We start from the raw sequence: 23,943 nt of genomic DNA, 5'->3' as shown, positions 1-23,943 counted from the left end.
TAACTACACAGGCAAACATTTTCAAGAATAAAAATAATACTCAGTGTTGTCAAGAATGGAAGATGAATACTCATCAGGAAAAATGGTTAGGAGTACAAATTTCTACTACATGTTTGGAAAGCATTTTATATATATCAATAATTATGGAAGGAGCGCATATTTTCTAAGCTCTTACTCTTAATTCTAAATTGTGTCTAATGAAATAATCAGATGCAGACTACAAATCAGAATGTGTATCACTTCATAAAAACAAAAAATTAAGTTAATTATGTGTTCAAAAATAGGGGAATGAATGCATAAACTATATTTCATATGGTAAAATAACACACAAGTGAATATGATAAAAAAATTAATAAATTTTCAGAGCATGCTTAATAACAAGTAAACATTCTCACAATATAGTGATAAATGAAAAGGCAGAACCCAAAACTACATATCAATGCCAATTTAAAAACCTATATAAATTTATAATGCATGTATAAGATAAAACAGTAAGAAATGTTATAAAAATATTTGTCTAGGTCAGTGGTCGGCAAACTCATTAGTCAACAGAGCCAAATATCAACAGTACAACGATTGAAATTTCTTTTGAGAGCCAAATTGTTTAAACTTAACTGTATAGGTAGGTACATTGTTATTAACTTAATTAGGGTACTCCTAAGGCTTAGGAAGAGCCACACTCAAGGAGCCAAAGAGCCGCATGTGGCTCGGGAGCCAAAGTTTGCCAACCACTGGCCTAGGTGATTATTAAATGGTGGACTTACTACCAATTTTTGTCATCATCATTGCTGGGACACTTCTGGACAGTAGAGTTGAAAAAACATTATCTGTGGCAGCTCCCTCCCTCCCCCCACCCTACCCCTCTGAATACATGAAAAGATTAGGCACACTTTTGCCAAGTACATTGAGCCTTTCTTAGATTCCTAAAGGCTTCCTTGCTAGACATTTTCATTGTCATTCACAATTGTGAATTGATGTTTAAGTCACAGAAATAAATTTAAGTAACAAGTTAATAATTCTTCATGGTTAAGATTGTAAAATCAGCCCTAGCCAGTTTGGCTTAGTGGATAGAACGTTGGCCTGCGGGCTGAAGGGTCTTGGTTTTGATTCTGGGCATGTATGTTGGTTCTGGTTGGGGCATCTGCCTGAGGCAACCAATCAATTGTCTCTCTCACATGATGTTTCTCTCTGTCTCTCCCCATCCCTTTCACACTCTCTAAAAAATCAATGGAAAACATCCTTGGGTGAAGATTAACAAAAAACAAAAGAATTGTAAAATCATAATAGCATGCAATTGTTCCCAGATGTCCCCATGCAGCATCACTCACTGAGTCTAAGTGTATGCCACTATGTCTGGACACACATACCTTTTCTGTCTTCATATCTTTGGTATTAAACTTAGTGTAATCTTCTTTTGCTTCTACAGGCTCATCTGATAACTTTACCTTCTGCAAACATTAGAGCAGTGAAATGGTGTAAAACGTTCCCTTGACATATCAATCCTTTTAAAAAGAACCAATGTGCAATTTGGACCCACACTAAGGCCAAATGAAGCAGCTGACCCTGCAAATGGCTTTTTTCTTTAACAAGCTCCTTTACATTTTGATTATCTAGAGCACTAAGCCACACAGCCCTTCTGAGGAATAGTTTTGGTGATGGGGGATATAAGCAGGAAAATCCTAGCCCCAGCCTCTCGGGGTATTAATCACATACTTTGCATGCACCAGGGACAGAGACTGCTGAATTCCAGGACAGTTTAAGGGGGTGAATACAGGCACAAAAGCAAAGACTGAAATTTCCTTTGAGGTCCTCAGCCAGAATCTCCACTTCATTCACCTCCTGGGCTGGCATAATGTCCACTCAGAAACAGCAGTTATTATCATCTTTATATAGTTTCATGTCGTTACCTCCTTTCAATTCAATAATCTCATTTTATCACATAAGAACAACTTCAAAAAGCAAGCAGCCAGAGGAAGAAGGAAACACAGAGATGTTAAACAAGTAACTTAAGGCCACCTAGCAGAGGACTTAGGGTGAGATCTCAATTTTTGTACAAGCGCTCTTTCCATTAGGCACAATCCAACTAAGTTGACCTTTACTTCGTGTTTTCCCTTTTCACATTAGCATTTTGCACCAATGAGTGTGGGAATCTTGTTAATAGCTAAAGTTAGCCTTAATATTCACATTATAGAGGAATCATGCCACATCCTATCTAATAAAAGGGTAATATGCAAATTAACCATCACTCCATCACTCCGTCACAAAGATGGCGGCAGCCACAGAGCTGGAGCGAGCAGGAGGCTTGGGGTACCCCTGGCGATGGAGGAAGCCAAACTTCCCACCTGCCCTGGCTGGACCTGGGCTCTGCTCAAGGCTACAAAGTTTCAATTATAGAAGATAAATAAATGCCAGATACCTGCTGAAAAAAAAAAAGAAAAAAGGACAGGCAGGGAGCTTGGGTCGCTGGGGGGCGTGGCCAGCCTGAAAACGGCCCTCAGCCCCTCACCCAGGCACCCCAGCGGGACCCCCCCACCCTGAAGGGGCTGTGGCCAGCATGAAAACAGCCCTGGGCCCCTCACCCAGGCTGACCACACTGCCATGGGGTGAGGTTCCCCACCGGGGGGGCTTGACCAGCCTGAAAACAGCCATCAGCCCCTCATCCAGGCTGGCCAGGCACCCCAGTGGGACCCCACCCTGATCCGGGACATCCTTCAGGGCAAACCAGCTGGCTCCCACCTGTGCACCAGGCCTCTATCCTATATAATAAAAGGGTATTATGCAAATTGACCCTTACAGCAGAATGACTGGGAATGACTGGTCACTATGACACACACTGACCACCAGGGGGCAGATGCTCAATGCAGGAGCTGCCCCCTAGTGGTCAGTGCGCTCCCACAGGGGGAGCTCTGCTCAGCCACAAGCCAGGCTGCCAGCTGCCAGCACAGAGGTGGAGGTGGGAGCCTCTCCTGCCTCCTCAGCAGCGCTAAGGATATCTGACTGCAGCTTAGGCCTGCTCCCCGCTGGCAAGTGGACATCCCCCGAGGGCTCCCGGGCTGCCAGAGGGATGTCTGACTGCCAGCTTAGGCCCAATCAGCTGGGGAGCAGGCCTAAGCCAGCAGGTGGACATCCCCTGAGGGGTCCCAGGCTGGGAGAGGGCACAGGTTGGGCTGAGGGACTCCCCGAATGCACAAAATTTTGTGCACCAGGCCTCTAGTTTATTATATAAAGGGCAGACAACAGGGCTGATAAGTTTTTAGCATGGAGTATTGAGTACACAGAGATCCCAACTTAGAATTTTACAGATCTTCAGTTATAGGGTGAAGAAAAAAAATAATAATAAAATAAAGACAAGAAAAAAAATAATTTTACAGATCTTCAAACTGTTTGTGGACACCAGGTTGAAAAGACCCAATATGGATCTACCCTAGGAAATACATATTTGTTCCCAGCTTCACTCTTCGCACCCCAGCTTTTGCTAAATACAGAACTGGAAGGGCGTTAAAAGATGCCACAGCACATGTATATCAGGGGATAAAACAACATCCTTGAAATTCTTCACTGGAACAAACAGAGGGGCATCTGGGAATATGTCACATAATGGGGAAAACCTTCTCTTGGCCACACAGTAACCTCTAGCAAATGAAATCTTCAAAAGAAAAAGACTAGTTTATCATGTATGAACTATGTACCAGCAAAGTGAATGTAAGTGATCAAGCAACTTTCTTAAGAATACATGGTTCTACTAAAATTAAGATGTGTTTAGGTGATGCACATTTTTACTAGGAAAGTATCTTCAACTGGGAGAGTAGAACGCATAGGTGATGATGAAGGCTATAATAATTTCACAATGAAAAAACTTAAGATTCTGAGGATGTTTGCTTTTCTCCTATGCCAAAATGTTCTAATACAGATGATGTCATAAACATATGGGCTTATTTGCTTTTCACTGATAAGTCAAATAAAAATGGCAAGAGATTAAGATGACAGATGTTTCTTATAAATATTAAACATATAAAAAGATGAGTGACTTGTTTAGGTACTTTAACAGCTCACTATCATACAAGACACAAGTTATAAGTACTTATAAAAAAAGAAAATGATGATGGTAGTCTCTGCATATAACTAGGTTTCATGTTATTCCCAGCACATTGTTGAATATATTGAAAAACCAAACAAACCCATAATTGTTATATTGACTTATTATTTTGTTTTTGTTGTTGTTATTTAAAAGACTGGAGTTGAGTAGTTGCAACAGAGATCATTTGCTTCATGAAGTCTAAAATACTAACTGGCCTCTTGATTTGGGGGACTGTTTCCGAAGGAAAAAAAAGTGACTCAGAAAGATGTATACGCACTAGTAACAAAGGGTCTGACTAAATGGGTACAGTTCTGGAAAGAAAAGAGCAAAGGGCAGAGGACCACCAGAATTAATGCTAGGATGGATTGGTCTTATCATTCTTACAAATGATTTGCAAGAAGAAACTGAGAAACATCTCCAAATCCACTGATTGCATTAGGCTCTGCTAGCTGACAGTGTTAATTCAAAAGATGGGAGAGGATGAGGGTTGGAAGCTGTTTCAACATAGGCACACATATGATAGTAAGAAAGTAATGCAAAACATGGCTCCATGCTATCGATTTACAACATAGACACAGATACCTATGAGCCATTAGAATGTATTTCCTGAAAACAATATACTAAATTACGTAAAAATCAATCAAATCCTGGACAGGAGAGCTAGCAGAAGACATTGTCCTATGCTTGTTTAAAATGTGGTACTTCACCCAATGCAGTTTGCACTGTGCACACTGGAGCCCCAGGAAGACCCAATAGAACCGGAGACCTCGAAAAGCAGCTAAAATAATCCAGGAGGCAAGGCTGAAATTTAAGAGAAGCAGGATGCCAAGACCTAAACAGGGATTGGCAAACTACTGTCCATGCCAAATCCAGCTGGCCACCTGCTTTCATTAATGAAGTTTTTCTGGAACACAGCGCACTGGTTCATTCATGAATTGTTTGTGGCTGTCTTTGCACTTTTAACAGCAGAGTTGAGTAGCTGCGACAGAGATCATCTGCTTCACAAAGCCTAAAATACTAACTGGCCTTTACAGAATAAGTTTGCTGACCCCTCACCTAAATCATAAGTAAAGAAGTCACAAACAACTTACATTTTGGAAATTAAAACAAGAAATCAGAAAACTGGATCCAAGAAGAATAAACTTATGAAACACATCACCCAGAATCAAAGGCTAAAAGCTTCAAGAATTGGTTTAGAGCCATTCATAAATAATCTCTTAGTTACCAAGGAAGATGGATATTTGGGAGAAAGATATATGCTTAGTTTTTGGAGAGAGAGAAATAAGAAAGACACCAACACGCCTATCCTCTCAATTAGACAATTATGTCTCTGTCCCCTAGTGCCATTGTCAGAGACAGTGGACCACTGGACTGGAAGAAGTGTGTTTTGACTTCTGCCCAGTGCTATTCCCCCAGAGAGTGAAAGAGAAACCTCCTTTGATAATCAACTGAAAATGGCCTACAGATGCACTGTAAATTTTCCATCCTTTCTAAAAATCAAAGTAATAAATGTTTTTAGAGCTGCCACCACCTCCAAACAGGACATGATACAAAAAAGTCCCAAGAATGTTGCCACCCTGAAGGCAGGGAAAAAGGAAAGTTGTTCAACATCCACAATATGTCCACTTTACATTCTAAGGCATTTGCTATTTTGCTGGCAAGAGAATGGCCCCACTGATAGGCTGGCATGTGTGTCTATTTCTCTGTCTCAGAGGTCAGGCTGGACTGGATGCCACAGTGTGCCACAGGTGTGGTGTGTGACTGACTTCTCTACTCTCCAATCTGGAGACAAACACAGCTGCAGTCCATGGTGCAGAGGAGCTATGGGTGGCAGTTTGAGAACATCTGAAAAAGGAAAAGGCTTTCCACTAACAGATAAATATTATACATAAATTTTGTTGATCACTTCAAGTATAGGAAAAACAGTATGGTCATCCTTTTTCAAAGGAGTCTTTGTGTTACAGAAATCATGCTCTGTGTACCTTTGTATCAGTAACAACTAGATTTAGCAAAGTTTTAGTATTCCTGGTGATTAATAAAGACAATTACAGGATCTGGCTAAGAATATTTAATTTTAATTATACTAGAGGCCGGTGCATGAAATTTGTGCACTTGGGGGGGGGTGGTCCCTCAGCCTGGCCTGTACCCTCTCACAGTCCGAGAGCCCTTGGGGATGTCCGACTGCTGGCTTAGGCTGTGGGGAGTGGGCCTAAGCCAGCAGTCGGACATCCTTAGTGCTACCGCGGAGGCGGGAGATCAGACATCCTTAGCACTGCTGCAGAGGCAGGAGAGGCTCCCGCGACGGCTGCTGTGCTCGCCAGCGTGAGCCTGGCTTCTGGCTGAGCAGTGCTCCCCCTGTGGGAGTGCACTGACCACCAGGGGGCAGCTCCTGCATTGAGCATCTGCCCACTGGTGGTCAGTGCACATCATAGCGACTGGTTGTTCTGCTGTTTCATCGATTTGCATATTAGCCTTTTATTATATAGGATATCTACTCTATTTTTATATAGGTATCTGGTTAACCAACTCTTATTTGGGTTTTGACAGTACTTTATTATTCAGGTAAAATCTACAAAAAATAAAAAAAATTGATGGTGAGCCCCGTACAATCTTTATTCCACATAACATCACTCCATGCAAGATGGATTTAGAATGTTTTAAAATATACTACAGCAAACTAAATGTATATGGTAAAAGTATAACATTTTTCCACGTTCCCCAAGATATCTTAGTCACAGCTTCTTACCTTTGATGGAGGTTTTGGCAATGAAGCGGAATCTTCTGGAAGCCTATGGAGTGAAAAATAAGATTTTTAGTCTTGGCTTTTCCTAGACAAGCAAACAGAAAAGCTGGGCCAATTTAAGATTCGTAAGTCTTCTTTCTTCTGACAGCTTCAGCTCTATATACTTTAATGTACAATCATTTCAGTGTAAAGAATGAAATTTGTCTAAATGAATAAATCTTCACCCTAGCTGGTTTGGCCCAGTGAATAGAGCATTGGCCTGCAGACTGAAGGGTCCCGGGTTCGATTCTGGTCAAGGGCAAGTATTGGTTGCAGGCTCCTCCCCGGCCCGAGCTCTAATCAAGGCACATGCGGGAAGCAATCGATGTGCTTCTCTCACATTGATATTTTTCTCTGTCTTTCCCTCTCTCTTCCACTCTCTCTAAAAATCAATAGAAAAATATCCTTGGGTGAGGATTAAAAAATAATAAATAAATAAATAATCAATTACAAAATTTAAATCAATCAATCAATAAATCTTCATTTCACTAATTCCTTGTATGGGAATTGTCTGAACTAAAAAATAAAATTAGAACTCATTTGTTGAAATCAAATTGCTTTTCTTTAGCCTTTACAAATTTGCATTTTTGGCATTATAGTATTTCTTCTTCATAAATAATGAATCTAGCACATATTTAAAAGTTAAAATTATATTAACTGTTGACAAAAAGGCACACAAAATTTACTTTTTTTTCCACCAGAGAAAAGTTTAATTGACATATCTTTCTCCCCAAATCTTTAACCTAAGCTTAAAAATTTTAGTAGAAAGAAAGGAATGTGAAATATAATGGAGTACAAAGACATAAGGTATCTAACTAGATAAGGAGCAACTAAGTAATCCAGGGAAATATTAAACAGAAGGATATGGTTATCAATTTAAAGGGGGCTTTCAACACATTTTAACTACCACAAAAAACAATTTCTGCTAGTTGTTTTTTAAAGGAGGACCTATGCAATTTGCTAAAAACATCAACTAAAATCTATTAAAAAGTCATTTTATCTTCATGTATGAGAGGAAAATGTAATTATAGGGATGAGAAAGTACATTAACTTATCACACACATAAAATCGGAAAAACAGTTACCTAAATCTAGAAAAAAAAATTTTTTTTTAAGGTAAAGTCTTATATTATACTAGAAGACCAGTGCACAAAATTTGGGCACGGGGGCAGGAGGGGGAGGGAGTGGTCCCTTGAGTCTGGTCTGCACCCCTCACAATCCAGGACCCCTCAGGGGATGTCCGACGGCTGGTTTAGGCCCGGCAGTCGGACATCACTCTTGCAATCCAGGACCGCTGGCTCCTAACCGCTGGCCTGCCTGCTTGATTGTCCCTAACCACTCTGCTTGCCTGCCTGATCACCCCTAACCACTTGCTTGCCTGCCTGATTGCCCCTAACCACTCGCCTGCCTGTCTGATCGCCCCTAACCACTCGCTTGCCTGCCTCATCACCCTTAACCGCGCCTCTGCCTTGGCCCCTGCCGCCATGGCTTTGTCAGAAAGGTCGTCCAGAATGATGTCCGGAAGGTTGTTTGGCTGTCCGGTCTAATTAGTATAGTATGCTTTCATTATTATACAAAGGAACACAAATGAGGTTATTCTTAAACCCTTCTGTCCTTAAAGACACAAGACTCTATTTTTTCCTTTTTTGGATTCCAAGTGCTGGGTGTAATAAAGTTACTCAGTGAACATCTTATTTTTTAGTTCGGACAATTCCAATTTCAGTATCTAATATAAATGGTACAAATCTTTAAATGTAACTTTCAAAAATATTCTACACAACACCTTTCTTTGCCACTTTATTTCTATTAAAATGATCAAAAGAACCAAATTTATTAAGTCTAAGGAGGGATAAAATATTAATATAGTTCACTGTCTAAATCACACCAACCCATACTTCCAATCCTAACACAAGTTCTCCAATCAGTATCCACTAAACCAATTCATTTCAATCAAGGAATGTCCATTAAAAATCAACTCCAAACCATACAGTTTATAACATAACTCTAAAATAATCTCTAATCAGAAACAGTGATATGATAAGTCATAAAGAAATCATATTGCTGGAACACCAAGAAGTGAAAAGGTACTTATTAATTATGACTGAAGATGAACAATACTCACTTTAAATATTTAGATAAGTCATCACTTAATTCTTTAGTGATGTAATCAGATATCAGGCCATGGGCATAACGAATATAGTCCTCTGAAAGAAACAGAAGAGTAAAAAAAAAAAAATTATAGTAATAATTATGAAAGATTTAAAGTCAAGTTGATCAGAGTTCAAATTCTGACTTTATATGGCCTTAAAAATTCAAGCTTCTCACCCATTTTCTCATGTGTAAAATGGGGATGCTAATGTATATCTGTCAGAGTAGTGAGGTATTATGATGGATGAAGATATAAGATATCCAAGATATGATCATATAATACAAGTACAACACAATAGATGCCCACTAAATGATAGATAAAACCCAAATTCAGGGTTTTTTTCTTAGTTGAGGCCCTTGAATACAAATAAAGTTCAAAAATCAGTTATAACAATATGAAATATTGTTAGCCCTTTGAAAAAGACTAATTGTTTCTCTAGGTCTGTTTCAATATAGAATAAATCTAATTATTTAACAGTAATGAGTATGCTCATTTAACTAATAAGCTCTTGCTTTATAAGAGTCCTGAACATTATATTATATATTCTTCCAAACTAATAAAATGAAAAAAGAAACAACACTAAATTCAGCAGAGTGTATAATCATTAATTCTAAAGCATTTGGATCCTTGGTACTGAGTATTAATTAAGTGCAGTTACATAACACAATAAAATCTGTTTTAAAGCCCTGTTCCTTAATTCAGTATTTTATGCAGGGGATAATCAAATTTAATCATAAGATAGGATAATCACATCAGGATATAAACTATCAATATCCCAGGTTTGTTGCTAAGATATTTATTAGCTTATTTTTTTCTTTCTCTTCTACCTTCAAGTTAAGATAACAATTTGCCTCAGTATTTGTTAGAAAGTGTTTGCTTCTTGGATCACCTGATCTCAAAAAGTCTTCAGTAAGAGGTTTTTACTGCCAATGTAAAAATGGAACATTTCTCAAAATGTGCTCATGGTTCTGAGCGAGCAATTATCCAATGAGTCATGAATGGACAAAATAATTTTAAGAACGTCATTTTAAGAATTTTAAGTGTTTGCATCTTTTGGTAGCATATCAAGCTAAAGATCTTGAAAAAGGAACTAGCATAAAGAGTGGCTGGGACACTAAATGGCAATATACACTTATATGTAGAGATTAGCAAAAACACTGCATTGGGAGCAGATGACCTGGCCTCCTAGCCAGGATGGTGACCTGGGACAGTCGTCCATTTCTCTGAGGCCACAAATTCTCATTTTGTATTTATTTATTTTTTAAAATCTTTATTGTTGAAAGTATTACATATGTCCCCTTTCTCCCCCATTGACTTTCTCCACCACACCCACCCCAGGCCCTCACCACCCCACTGTCTGCATCCATGGGTTATGCATATATGCATACAAGATCTTTGGGTGATTACCTCCCACCCCACCCACCCTCCCCTGCCTTCTCTCCGAGGTTCCACACTCATGGTTCCATGTCTCCAGATCCACTCAGTTCATCAGTTTATTTTGTTACATTCCATATATAAGTAAGATCACGTGATACTTGCCTTCCTCTGACTTATTTCACTTAGCATGATACTCTCCAAGTCCCTCCATAATGTTACATAGTATTCCATGGTATAAATGTACCACAGTTTTTTATCTAATCATCTACTGATGGGCACTTGGGCTGTCTCCAGATCTTAGCCATTGTAAATTGTGCTGCTATGAACATAGGGGTGCATACATTCTTTCTGATTGGTGTTTCTGATTTCTTAGGATATCTTCCTAGAAGTGGGATCACTGGATAAAATGGCAGTTCCATATTTAAGTTTTTGAGAAAACTCAATACAGTTTTCCATAATGGCTGCACCAGTCTGCATTCCCACTACAGTATAGTAGGGTTCCCTATTCTCAACATCCTCACCAGTACTTGTCATTTGTTGATTTGCTGATGGTGTGAAGTGATACCTCATTGTTGTGTTAATTTGCATCTCTGATGATCAGTGAACTTTGAACATTTTTTCATATGTCTCTTGGCCATCTGTGTGTCCCTTTGGAGAACTGTCTATTTGCCCATTTTTTAAATGGATTGTTTGTTTTCTTTCTGTTAGGTTGCATGTGTTCCTTATATATTTTGGATATTAACCCTTTATCAGGCGTATCATTGCCAAATACATTCTCCCATACAGTGGGCTCCCTTTTCATTTTGTTGATGGTTTCTTTTGCTGAGCAGAAACTTTTTATTTTGATGTAGTCCCTTTGGTTTATTTTCTCCTTAGTTTCCTTTGCCCTAGAACAGTGGTTCCCAATGTGGGGCACATGCCCCACAGGGGGCAATCTGATTTTTAAGGGGGGCAATTTGAGAATGAGTTAACAGTGAATTTTTTGCATTTCTTATGGTTCAAGGGGCCTCATATACAGTATATGAATACATAGTGTCATATTTATGCATTTCAGTTATCTATTATATGTTTTGAAACTTTATTTGCTATTTTTTCATATCACTTTATATTGTGGTTGTTGTTTTTTAACAATTTCTAGGTGATTTCTTCCTCAGTACTTCAACTGTCCTTTTGTTCTTTTATTTTTCTCTTTCCTGGATGCCATGTTCTCTGGAAGCTTGTTTAGACCAAGTTTATGGCCTTCTAGCCTTCTTCCACCATGTGAAGAGAAGTTCACTTTTTGAATAAGAATTATATGTCACAGGGGGGCATCAGGATTTTAGAGATGCTTAGGTGGGGCATGGCCAAAAAAGGTTGGAACCACTGCCCTAGGAGATGTATTTGTAAACATATTGCTATGAGAGATGTCTGAGATTTTGTTGCCTATGGTTTCTTCTAGAATTTTTATGGTTTCTTGACTTACATTTAGGTATTTTATTCATTTTGAGTTTATTCTTGTGTATGGTTTAAGTTGGTGGTCTAGTTTTTTTTGTTTTTGTTTTTTGCATTTACCTAATTTTCCCAACACCATTTACTGAAGAGATTGTCTTTCCTCCATTGTATACTCTTGTCTCCTTTGTCAAATATTAATTGAGCATGATGGCTTGGGTTGATTTATGGGGTCTCTGTTCTGTTCCATTTATCTATATGCCTGTTCTTGTGCCAGTAACAGGCCGTTTTGATTACAGTGGCTGTGTAGTATTACTTGATATCGGGTACTGTGATTCCTCTAACTCTGTTCTTCTTTCTCAAGACTGCTGTAGCTATGGGGGTCTCTTTTGGTTTCATATAAATTTTTGGAGTATTTGTTCTAGATCTGTGAAATATGCCATTGGTATTTTAATAGGGATTGCACTGAATCTGTAGATTGCCTTTGGTAGTATGGACATTTTAGTGATGATTCTACCAATCTATGAACACAGTATGCTTTTCAACTTGTTTATAACTTCTATCTCTTTTTCAATGTCCTGTAGTTTTCTGAGAACAAGTCTTTTACCTTCTTGGTTAAGTTTATTCTTTAGTATCTTAATTTTTTTTTGTTACAATGGTAAATGGAATTTTTGTTTTCTCTTTCTGAGAATTCATTATTGGTGTATACAAAAAGCCATCCATTTTTTGGTACTGATTTTGTATCTTACTACACTGCCAAATTCATCTATTAAATCTAGTAGTTTTTTGGTAGAGTCTTTAGAATTTTCTATGTACAATATCATATCATCTGTGAATAATGAGAGTTTTACTTTTTTCCTTTCCAATTTGGATGCCTTTTTTTTCTTCTTGTCTGATGGCTGTGGCTAGGACTGCCAGTACTATGTTGAACAGGAGTGGTAAAAGCGGACATCCCTGTCTTGTTCCTGTTCTTAGGGGAAACGGTTTTAGTTTTTGCCCATTGAGTATGATGTTGGCTGTAGGTTTGTCATTTATGACCTTTATCATGTTGAGATATGCTCCCTTTATTCCCACTTTGCTGAGAGTTTTTATCAAAAATGGTGCTGGATTTTGTCGAATGCTTTTTTATGCATCGATTGCTATGATCATGTGATTTTTGTGTTTCATTGTGTTTATGTGATGTATCATGTTTATTGATTTGTGAATATTGTACCAGCCTTGCATCCTTGGAACAAATCACACTTGGTCATGATTATGATCTTTTTAATATATTGCTGGATCCAATTTGCTAATATTTTGTTGATATCTCTATTTCATTTATCTTTTCTTCTGGAGAATTCTCTTGCTCTTTCATTTGGGGGTTGTTTCTTTGTCTCCTCATTTTTGCTGCCCGTTTGGGTTTGTGATTAGGTATTAGATAGATCTGCTACGCCTCTCAATCTCTAGTGCAGAATAGTGTCAAGTGCTATTTCTGACTAATTAGATCAGGTAAAGACTCAAAGACTCTAGAGATTGCCTCTGCCTACAGACTTAAAGGATTTTGTTTTGAATAGCCCTCAGGCAATCGTCCACAAGTGTAGTGAGAATTTTTTCAACAGGGAAGGGCAACTGCTTCTGCCTGGAGGCTAATTGCTATTTTCAGTCTTTTAATGGGCCTCAGATACTTTGCACCTTAAGGCAAGGTGTTTTCCAATAGAGTGGGTCAACTTTCTTCCCCCCTCACCCCTCGAGGCAAAACCATTAGATAGCCATTGTCTTTGTGAGAAAGATGATCTCCTCATTGCAAGGGAATGACAGCACAAGAAACCAGGGTGTCTGCCTTCTGGTTTCTAACCCCAGAGACCCTGATCCAGTCTTCTTCTCACACAGCTCCAGTCCACTATGTTCTCCCTCTGCCAGAGTACAAGGTGAGTGGCTCCAGAGGGAATTTTGTCCGTTGGCCCTTTAAATGTGTTGCATTTCTAGCCATCTCTCCCTGGTAGACAGCAACCCCGCTGCTTTTCACAGTCAGATGTTACGTGGGTAACCTTCTCAGTTCTGGGAGGTCCAGCTTGGGGATTAGACGCCAGAGTTTCAGGTGGCAATCCCACACGCTGAGATATCTCATGTGAGAGCCTGGGACTTCATTGTGGGAGCCCAGCCAGCCCTTTTGCACCTCTGTCCCTCCTACCAGTCTCTATGCAGTCTCCACTTTCTATCCTTGGTTTTCAGGGTTCTCTCCAGTGAGTCTTCAGTTGATTATTAAGGAAGTTTTTCTGTATTTTAGTTGTAATTCCACTTTGGTCCTGGGAGCATGTTGTGCGTATCCACTTACTCCACTGCCATTTTTAATCTTCCAATGTTTCATTTTTTAAAATGACATCTGCCTAAATAACCTCTAACATCACTTCTCCTACTTAAAAAAAAATGCTATGGTTTTATCCATCTATCCATCCACTTATCTGACTGCTACAACCTTTCCTTTTGTTAAAACCAACCAAAGAACCTGATTGCAGCTGGTATAGTGAGGGTGCTGTCCACCATTCACAGAATGGCTGGAGCCAGCTATCATCTGTCTGTACTAGGTGTTCAAGGTATATTTCTGCAAACCAAAGACTGCCTCAATTATGATAAATCACAAACAGGGCACTGTCCCTATTTTTACTTTTTAATGACTAAAGTCAGGTGTTTCAGAATTGTATACCCAGAACAGGGGAACACTGTACTGAAGGTTAAGGTCAGAATAATTTCTGCCCCACCATTTGAGAATGTTAATTGCACTATATAGCTGTTTTTATTCAACATCTATATATACATGAGTATACTACACTGGAAAAAGCACCAAAAGAATGCACTTTAATAACCCCAAAGAATAAAAAATTGCTAAATGGATCAATTTTTATCTAAAATTGAAGTACTGAGACCTAATGTAGGACAGATGCTTCTTTAGAGAAAGATGCAAACAGATGCAGCTCACTAGACAGCCTGTACCACACAAATAATACAACAAGAAGCTTGAATGTGGGCTTAGGACTAAACCAGCTCCTTAGTAGCTTAGCTTCACCATTTTACCAGCAATGCAACTTTGGACAAAGCCTCAAGAATGAGACTTACTGGAGTCAGGTGAGATAATGTGTGTATACTGGCAACTTAGCAAAAGGCTTGGCATATGATACACCCTCAGTAAAGGAAAGGCAGAGCTGTTAGGGTTGTTATTATTAGTGCAAAATAAATATTTGCTGAATGAATGATTTAAAAGTATCAGTTAGTGACAGATGTGACCTATGGTAGAAACATTACGTGTTTCTGAAAAGAAATGCACACCTGTCACAAGATGAGAAGACATGGTAAGAATGTAAACTTCTGAAACATTAAGATTTTAAAATCATAAGATAGGCATTTATAACATAAGCAACACACTCCAGACAAAAATAATTTCTGATGAATCTATTTACTTACCTTCCTTGTCACTGGAAATATGGTGACCGGAGAAAAATGCAGTTGACTGTACACGGGCACCGACATTTATGTTACTGGTTTTTAATGCTGCCACGGTCTGATTAACCTATGAAATAGCCAAAAGGGGAATATTAGGGTATTTTGAATTAACTCTAGAAATCCACAACTTTCCAGATAAGTCTTCAATTCATTTAAGATCCAGGAAGAAATATTTCTTCAGCAGATATCAGAGGAGAGACAGCTGCATATTTGGAGAAGGTTGAGCAGCAGCCATAGCATTTCAGGATGATCTCCATATACTTAAGGGCTACACAATAGAGAGAGCACTGACTCTGGAACCAGGCTGCTTGCTTGGTTCTGCCCTGTGACCACGGGCTAATTACTTAACCTCTCAGTAAAATGGAGATAAAAATAGTACTACCTCATACGATTGTTATAAAGATTAAATGAGTTAATATACAGGGTGGGGCAAAAGTAGAGCTATAGTTATTTGTATGGAAAATAATACAAGTTAATAAATAATAACAAAAGAATAAATTCTGCTTCACATACTCATAACTGCAAACTTACTTTTGCCCCACCCTGTATGTAAAGACCCTTAGAACAGAACCTGGCATAAAGTTTATATGTAATAATTTTCTAAACAAAATAAATAATGTAAATTTCCCAAATCCTAAAATCTACGAAAGAAAACACAATAAATATAAATTTCACTTTGCTATTCATGTCATTATTATTTGTTAAGAGCAAAAACTAAATGTCAAGATTCGGTTCAGTACTTACACTCATTCTTCACTAATAGTAGACTATTACTAAGGTGAATGAAAAATGAAACATAGAGGCACCTTTAAAATTTTTTCACTATGCTGTACAGTAGGAGCCTAATTAATTTTACTTTTATAAGTTCATTACCATGCTCCCAGGCTCCTAATATGCCCAGTAACATATAATGAACAGGTTTTTCACAAGATGGAAGACAGTAGAAGAGAATTCTAGGAATCAGTACTGTAACTGCTGGTATCACTGATTTGCAAAAACTCAGCAACAGATATCCTCTGGTAAGATTCTTAACCAATGTCAAAGTACACTGCATCCTTAGAATAATGGGTTTCAAAGTATTTTTTGTGTTGTTGTCTTTTTAGCCACAACCCACAGTAAGAAATACACAGCAACCCAATACTGAAACACATATATAAATATGTTTCATAGAGCCATACTTAATACTTGTCCTTACTTTGTTAAATTTTAACACATCCTGCTGAAACTGGTTTGGCTCAGTGGATAGAGCGTCGGCCTGTGGACTGAGGGGTCCCAGGTTCGATTCCGGTCAAGGGCATGTACCTGGGTTGCGGGCACATCCCCAGTGGGAGATGTGCAGGAGGCAGCTGATCGATGTTTCTCTCCCATCGATGTTTCTAACTCTCTATCTCTATCCCTTCCTCTCTGTAAAAAATCAATAAAATATATTTATAAAAAAAAAAAAATTTTAACACATCCTATCTGTCCTATCCCATTCCAATACTGATTGTGACTTACTAAATCCAATTTGGAAACACTACCAGACCTTACATGCAGTCAGTCTACTTCTTAGGATCCCTAAGTACACAGTGCGCCTGGAAGATGACTCCTCTTCAGCAGCCAGATACAGAGTGGGACACACATCCTCTAAGCCTGAATCCAGTCGGCCTCAGGCCCCTGCCTGGCTGCGTGTGAGCAACACCCACCTCTGAGACAACTGTAGGACCAACCGCAGCAAATGCACATCAGGCCCGGTATTGTCTAGCTTGGAAGATTCAAGTCTACACCAACAAAGAGCAAGAACTTCTTTCATTCAGTGGTGAAGATCATGGGAAAATGGGGATGCAGGTCAAAACAAAACAAACAAACAAACAAACAAAGAAACAAACAAAAAACCCATCTAGCAAACTCCAGAGACATGAGTTAGGGAGGATGAAAAGTAAAAGATTTCTTCTCATATTGGATATCCTTACATAGTTTTCCTGTCTTAGAAATACGAGATAGTCTTTGGTTTACGACTTACCACATTCTCTAGTTTTAAAAAGATGTACTGAATTCATTCTGCCATAGGCACTGGAGGGGTACTATACCTTTTTTTCCAGCCACTTTAATGTCTTCTCTTTGCTGTACTTGTAATATTTCTTTTTGCCTATTTCTGGATTAAATTAAAAGAAAAAAGAAGAAGACTGAGCATAGTAGAGTAAACAGAAATAAAATGCATAAGGTTATATCATATACAACAGGGATGGGGAAAGTCTGGCCCCAGGGCCTCATAAGGCCTGTGAAATAATTTGGTCTGGGCCTGTCACAGCATTAAGGGTGAGTTAATTAAATGTTTGACCAAACATAGCAGGCAAATTTTTAAGTTGATAATTTTGTATGGCCCACAAATGATGTTATAAATATACAAATGGCCCTTGGCAGAAAAAAGGTTCCCCGAATCCTGACATACAAGATAATTTTAAAGTATTTTATATTAGTGTATATCCTTGAAAAACTCAATTTGCAAACCTGTGAGTGTACTTGAGACATTAAAAAAATTCCAAAACAGCCCTGGCCAGGTGGCTCTGTTGGTTGGAGCGTCGTCCCATACGTAAAAGATTGTGGGTTCGATTCCCATTCAGGGCACATACCTAGGTTGCTGGTTAAGTCCCAGTCGGGGTAAGTGTGGTAGGCAACCTATCGATGTTTCTCTCTCATATCCATGTTTCTCCCCCATCCCCAATCTCTAAAAATCAATAAGCATATCCTTAGGTGAGGATAAAAAAAAAAATTCCAGAACAGAATTTGGTAGGAAGTATCCAACCATTGAAGGAGTGGGAATTTAAACAAATCAGATTATACAGACAAATCTGTAGAAAAGGTAATTTTTAAAACAAAATTAGCAAGTGAAGAAAATTTCATTCTTTGCATAATTTTAAGCTCACTTCCTTCAATGTTTTCAATGAAAGACTACTTTTCTAAAATAAAAACAAAATTCCCATAAAAGAAAATTGAAACTAAATGCAGATGCCTATGAACATTCCATTATCAAATATATATTGTTAACTACTCAGTACTGTCATGATGGGATTAGTGGAGAAAAAAAGAAAAGATAGAACTCTCTTTCACTGTATTGCAGTATAACCATTGCTATTTTGGGGAAATTTAGATTTATGATATGTTCAACCTGGCCCTTTTATATAAGGGATAAAAGTTCCATGTCTTATAAATTATACTTCCTGTCCTCACAATCTACCTAGCATTACCTACCACATCACTGAACCACTATTTCCTTGGTATCTCTTCATTCATGGGGAGTCTTGGTTTCTGTGCAATCGGTGCACTCCCACTTCCTGCCCCACACAGGAGTTATCCTGTGATCACTGGATTAGGGCAGATGCAAACACCAGCTTATGGTTCTGTCAGAGACATCCTAGATTACATAGAATGACATTTTCTCTTTCTCTCCTCTGTAATAGTAGCAGGAAATGGAAGCTACCCTATTTTTCCAGGTATAAGACACCCCCATGTATAAGATGCCCCCCACTTTGCCAACCCCAAATTAAGAAATCAGTATTTTAAACATTGTGCTGGTTTTCCTCTTAAGGCCTTCTTCTTTCTTGGCATCTCAAGGAGTTGTTCTTCCTGTTTTCTCCACTGTCTAATCATACACTCAGTGGGAGGAGGTCCAAATTGTCTCTCTGCAGCTCTATTTCCATGCTCTTTTGCATAGCTGATTACATTCAGTTTGAATTTTGCAGAGTAAAACAATTGCTTACCAGTATTTATCTTTTTATTTTTGATATCTTTATGGGTTCAGAACGCTCTGTTCCCTGTTGCATCTGTGCACTCTCCACCTCCACCTCCAATTATGGCATCAGCTGATGTCAGTAATAAGGCTCGTGATTGGAGGAAGCCTGTTTGACTTGTCAGTTTGCCTTTGTAGCTGGGATATATGAGGCACTTCATATATCCCAGCATGGCTCCCTCCTGGGCTGACTTCCATGGATAAGACGCCCCTCGATTTTCAGTCTAATGATTTTAGAAAAAAATAGCGTTTTATACGTGGAAAAATACGGTACTTATTCAGGGATCACTTTACTGCAGTCTGTTAATTGCTTGAGTTCCACTAAATCAGTGGTCGGCAAATTCATTAGTCAAATATCAACAGTACAACGATTGAAATTTCTTTTGCGAGCCAAATTTTTTAAACTTAAACTATATAGGTAGGCACATTGTTATTAACTTAATTAGGGTACTCATAAGCTGGCCTTTGCTAAAAACGTCCTCAATCTGATTGAGGTATGTTCGCTGAGGTCGACCCCTTCCAACTCTCCCATCCACACTCGTCTTGTATACTTGTTTTGTCTATCTCCTTTTGTTCATCCTCTCTATATGTCCAAACCATCTCAACATACCTTTCTCAATCCTCGACACTACATCTTCTTTCACTCCACAACGTTCCCTAAAATTAACTTAATAAACTTTAAAGTTTTAAGTCTTAGTTAAACTACAGGCACGTTGAATAAAACTTGATAGCATACTTAATAACGATATTATTTATTGATAAAATTAAATTCCTTACAATATCCACAAAATTAAATCATGACAACGACTGACAAACACTAATGTGAACAATGGCCTTGCATCTCCTTGGAAAGTTTGGGTAAGTCAGGTTTGTATGTTGTTGTTTTTAATGTTAGGCATGATTCCAGGTTCTCATCAATAAGACGACTTCTCAATTTACTCTTGATAAAGTTCTTGCTTGAAAATGATTGTTCGCATAAATATGTAGACCGGAATAAGGAAAGAACAGTAAACACTAGTTTTTCAGTTGATTATATGAGTCAGGAATACTATTCCAGGTGTTAAAAATCAACATATCTTCCTTCTCCAGGTCTTTCAAAGCAGACCACTTGTGCTGTGGACGAAGGACACTAACCACTGCACAATGAGACTACTGACTGACTGGCTCACTCAATTGGTGCATGAATCAAGTGCGCCTCCCTCGCGCTGCGTATCCTGCGGCCCACCTGCGCCCCCTCTCCCTTCGCCCTACCGACCCACACCTCCCACTTCTTCTAACGCCACTTCTTCAAAATAGACTCGCCCAGGCCGAAAACCAACTTCTGCGCATGGGCCACGAAGTTTCAATCGCACTGTACGTGCACGCCCACACGTGGTATTTTGTGGAAGAGCCACACCCAAGGGGCCAAAGAGCCACATGTGGCTTGCAAGCCGCGGTTTGCCGACCACTGCACTAAATCAGTGGTTCTCAACCTTGGCCCAGAAATCAGGATTTTAAAAAGATTCCCAGGTGATTCTAATGTGCAGCCAAGGTTGAGAACCACTGCACTAAATGGTTTGCATGGGGAAGGGCTGGCAGGTCCCTGGCCCTAGCACAAATACATTTCCTCCCCATTTCAGCCTGTGGTTGTCAACATTGTGGGCACTAGAAAGCAGGATAGAGTGGGGAGCCACATCTATGCTCCCCTCTCCTCAGGACCTGTCACCAAATAACAAAAAGGCGGCACTGTTACAAATGGTATCCTGTCAGAAATTTGAGAATTTCAAGGTGCAAGGTCTGCTGTACCCAGAGCTAGGATTGCCTGGGGAAACAGCCTGCTGTAGAACCAAGGTAGAGGAGACTGGACCCATCTTCCCTGGAGACAATGTCCCACCCACATACATTAGGGGAATTCTAAGAGCAACGCAGCAATCACTCAAAAAATGTACACCGTTCAATGGACTTTATAAGTGCTGTTCATTACCTAAGACAAATAATCACTAAAGAAGCTCAGGTCTCTCTTAAGAAATCTTACTTTGACTACTCACTTCCCTCTTACCTCTATCTCCAAATTCCCTGAAAGAATGTTCTACAATCTGCCCATCTCCTTCCTTCCTCCCACTCCCTGTGCCCCTTGCAGGCTACTTCCTTCCCTCTTGAAAATGCTCTTTCAGAAGAAGAGTCAGTCTCTGAACCATATTTCCTGGGTTCCTATACTCGCAGAGCACAATTCACCTTGGGAAGTCACCTAATAAACGGGATGATCCATACAAATCTAATTGCACACCAGGCACACGACAAATACGTAATATTAGTTAAGAACAAATGAGAACTGACCACCTGTTCACGATAATAGCATCTAAAACTAAGTACATTCAGGCCTGTGCTACATTCTTTTTTCTTTTTTCTTTTTAAAGTACTTTTATTGATTTTTAGAAAGAGAGGAAGAGAAAGAGAGATACATTGATGTGAGAGATTGAAACACCAATTGGCTACCTCCTGCATGGCCACTACCGGTGGGGCGGGGGTTGAGCCTGCAACCCCGGCATGTACCCTGACCAGAAATCGAACTAGCAACCTTTCTGTACAAGAAATGACGCCTAACCAACTGAGCTACAACGGCAAGGGCGGTGCTATGCTCATTATACACATTTTTTCACTGAATGCCCAGAATGAATGGCTAGTTCAAAGGCTTATCTGTCCCCATCTTAATGGACTGGGAGTGAGTGAAGCTCAATAAGTTGTTCAGAGTAAGCAGGAGCATCAGGATTCCTTTTCAAGCTGGCTGCAAGTTGTGGGTCTGACGCTCATTTTACCAAAATCAATTAGCTATTCATTCTACTGCCTCAGTACTTGTAACCCTGTTATTTGTGGGTAAAAACCTCTCCTCCAAGGTTCTATAAAACCTTTCTCTCAGTTATTCCACATCTCTGAGGACTTTGCCTCGGATTCTTTGCTAGCTCTACTTCCTCCTCCTCTGAGGCCAATTGTACCTTTCTCCTGGAGTGACTTAATCCTATCTCAACAACACTAAACAAACCCAACCAGGAAACCCACAGTCCTGAGATGAGGCCCTGAGTGCCTAAAGCCAAACTGTGCACCTTCCTCACAAACTGCCCTCCTGGACACCCAGCCTCGAGTCTCAGCCAGTACTCACTCCTGCCTTCCTCCCCACATTCCATCCCTAGACTCCACAAGAGATGGGAAGGAGCCAACATTATCTTAGAGGGGACAATGGGGAAGGAAAAGCAAATAAGAAAATAACTATGTTAGAAATAAGCAGGCTTAGCTTCTTGTGCTGGATCAGTAATCACTTCATTTAAAAAAAATATTTAGTAATAATGTTTATATGGTAAGTACACCCATTTTAAGTACATAATTTGAGAGTATGGACAAATGTATACATTCAGTCATGTAACCATCACCCAGAAAGTTCCCTTGAGCCCTTCTGCCATCAGTTCCCCCATCCCTACCCAGACCTCAGGTGACCACTGATCTGCTATCATCATAGAATCATTGTTGCTTTATCCTAGAACTTCATAGAAATAGTACACGGTGAGTACTTCTTTATGACCATCCTCTTTTGCTCAACATCATTTCTTTGTGAGTCTTCCATTTTGTTGCAGTTGGCAATAGTTCCTTCCTTTGTATTATCAAGTGTATCCTGTGTATGGATTCCCAAATTTTGTTTACCCACTCACCTACTAAAGAACATTTAGGTTGTTTCCAATTTGGGGCTATTTTGAAAAAGTTCCTTTGAAATTAAAAGGCTGCTCTGAACATTCTTGCACAAGTCTTTGCACAGATCTGTGTTATCATAAGTCTTGGATAAATATCTAGGAAGAGAATTACTGAGTCATAAGAAATTTCTAAGTAGTTATATATCATTTTATGCTTCCCCTAGCTAGGTAGGGGACTTCCAATTATTCCTTAACTTATCATATTTCTTACTTAGCCATTCTGTGAATACCGATATTTTCTTGTGATTTTATTTACATTTTCTTGGTGACTGATATTGAACATCTTTTCATGTGCCTATGGGCTATTCATAAATCTTCTTTTCTGAAGTGTCTGTTCAAACTGCTTGCTGATTTTTTACTGGGTTGTATATCCTCTTATTATTGTGTTAAGAGTTCTTTATATATTTGAGATACATATTTTTTATCAGATATGGCACGTAAATATTGTCTTCCAACTGTGGCTTTATCTTTTTTATTTTTCCCCTCAGTGGTGTCTTTCAAAAAGCAGAAGCTATTAATTTTGATGAAATGCAATTTATAATGTTTTTCATTTTGTATTGGTTTCAGGTATATGGCTTAGTAGTTAGACAATGATATACTTTACATAGTGTTCCCCTTGATAATCCCAATACCCTAAATGGCGCCATACATAGTTACGGCAATATCACTGACTATATACTTTTTTTATGATTAGTGGTTTTTATGTCCTAAGAAACCTTTGCTTCTCCACACAAAAGTTTTCTATTAGACGTTTAAGTTTTTGCTTTTGCATTTAAGTTAGTAATCCATTTTGAGTTCATTCTTTTGTATAAAGGTGAGATGAGGGTCAACATTAATTGTTTTTCATATGGAGATCCAATTTTTCCAAGTCATTTGTTGAAATAACTATCCATGTGCCCATTTAATTATCTACTTCTGGATTCTCTAGTCTGCTTCATGTATCTATATATTTACCTTATAGCAATAACACACTTTCTTGATTATTTTAGCTTCACAGTAAGTCTTAAAATCAGGCTGTGTAAGTTCTCCAACCTTTTTCTTCTTCTTCAAAATTGTTTTGGCTATCATAAGCCCTCTGCATATATAAATACTAGAATCATCTCATTAATTTCTGCTAGAAAAAAATGGCCATCTTAATATTGAGTCTTCTAATTCACAAACATTA

At 38.9% G+C, this 23,943-nt stretch overlaps 1 protein-coding gene across 3 annotated transcripts in view; it reads right to left on the bottom strand.

Annotated features, from left to right (window-relative positions):
* RNASEH2B (ribonuclease H2 subunit B) overlaps positions 1–23,943 on the bottom strand; it is a 93,414-nt gene that overhangs the window by 27,841 nt on the left and 41,630 nt on the right. For 2 of the 3 annotated variants that reach the window (XM_036299801.1, XM_036299802.1), the window contains exons 6-9: positions 17,360–17,424; positions 15,252–15,357; positions 8,982–9,063; positions 6,825–6,867 (exon numbers count right to left, since the gene is read on the bottom strand). In XM_036299801.1, coding sequence (XP_036155694.1) covers positions 6,825–6,867; positions 8,982–9,063; positions 15,252–15,357; positions 17,360–17,424 — 296 coding nt within the window. Of the gene's footprint in view, positions 1–1,367; positions 1,449–6,824; positions 6,868–8,981; positions 9,064–15,251; positions 15,358–17,359; positions 17,425–23,943 lie in introns of all 3 variants that reach the window. The other variant, XM_036299803.1, reaches the window with a different exon arrangement.

Source organism: Myotis myotis, unplaced genomic scaffold (genome assembly GCF_014108235.1).
Source record: "Myotis myotis isolate mMyoMyo1 unplaced genomic scaffold, mMyoMyo1.p scaffold_m19_p_3, whole genome shotgun sequence".
Classification (NCBI taxonomy): domain Eukaryota; kingdom Metazoa; phylum Chordata; class Mammalia; order Chiroptera; family Vespertilionidae; genus Myotis; species Myotis myotis.
Note: the sequence above shows the minus strand (reverse complement) of the source record. Positions and strands in the feature narration are given on the sequence as shown.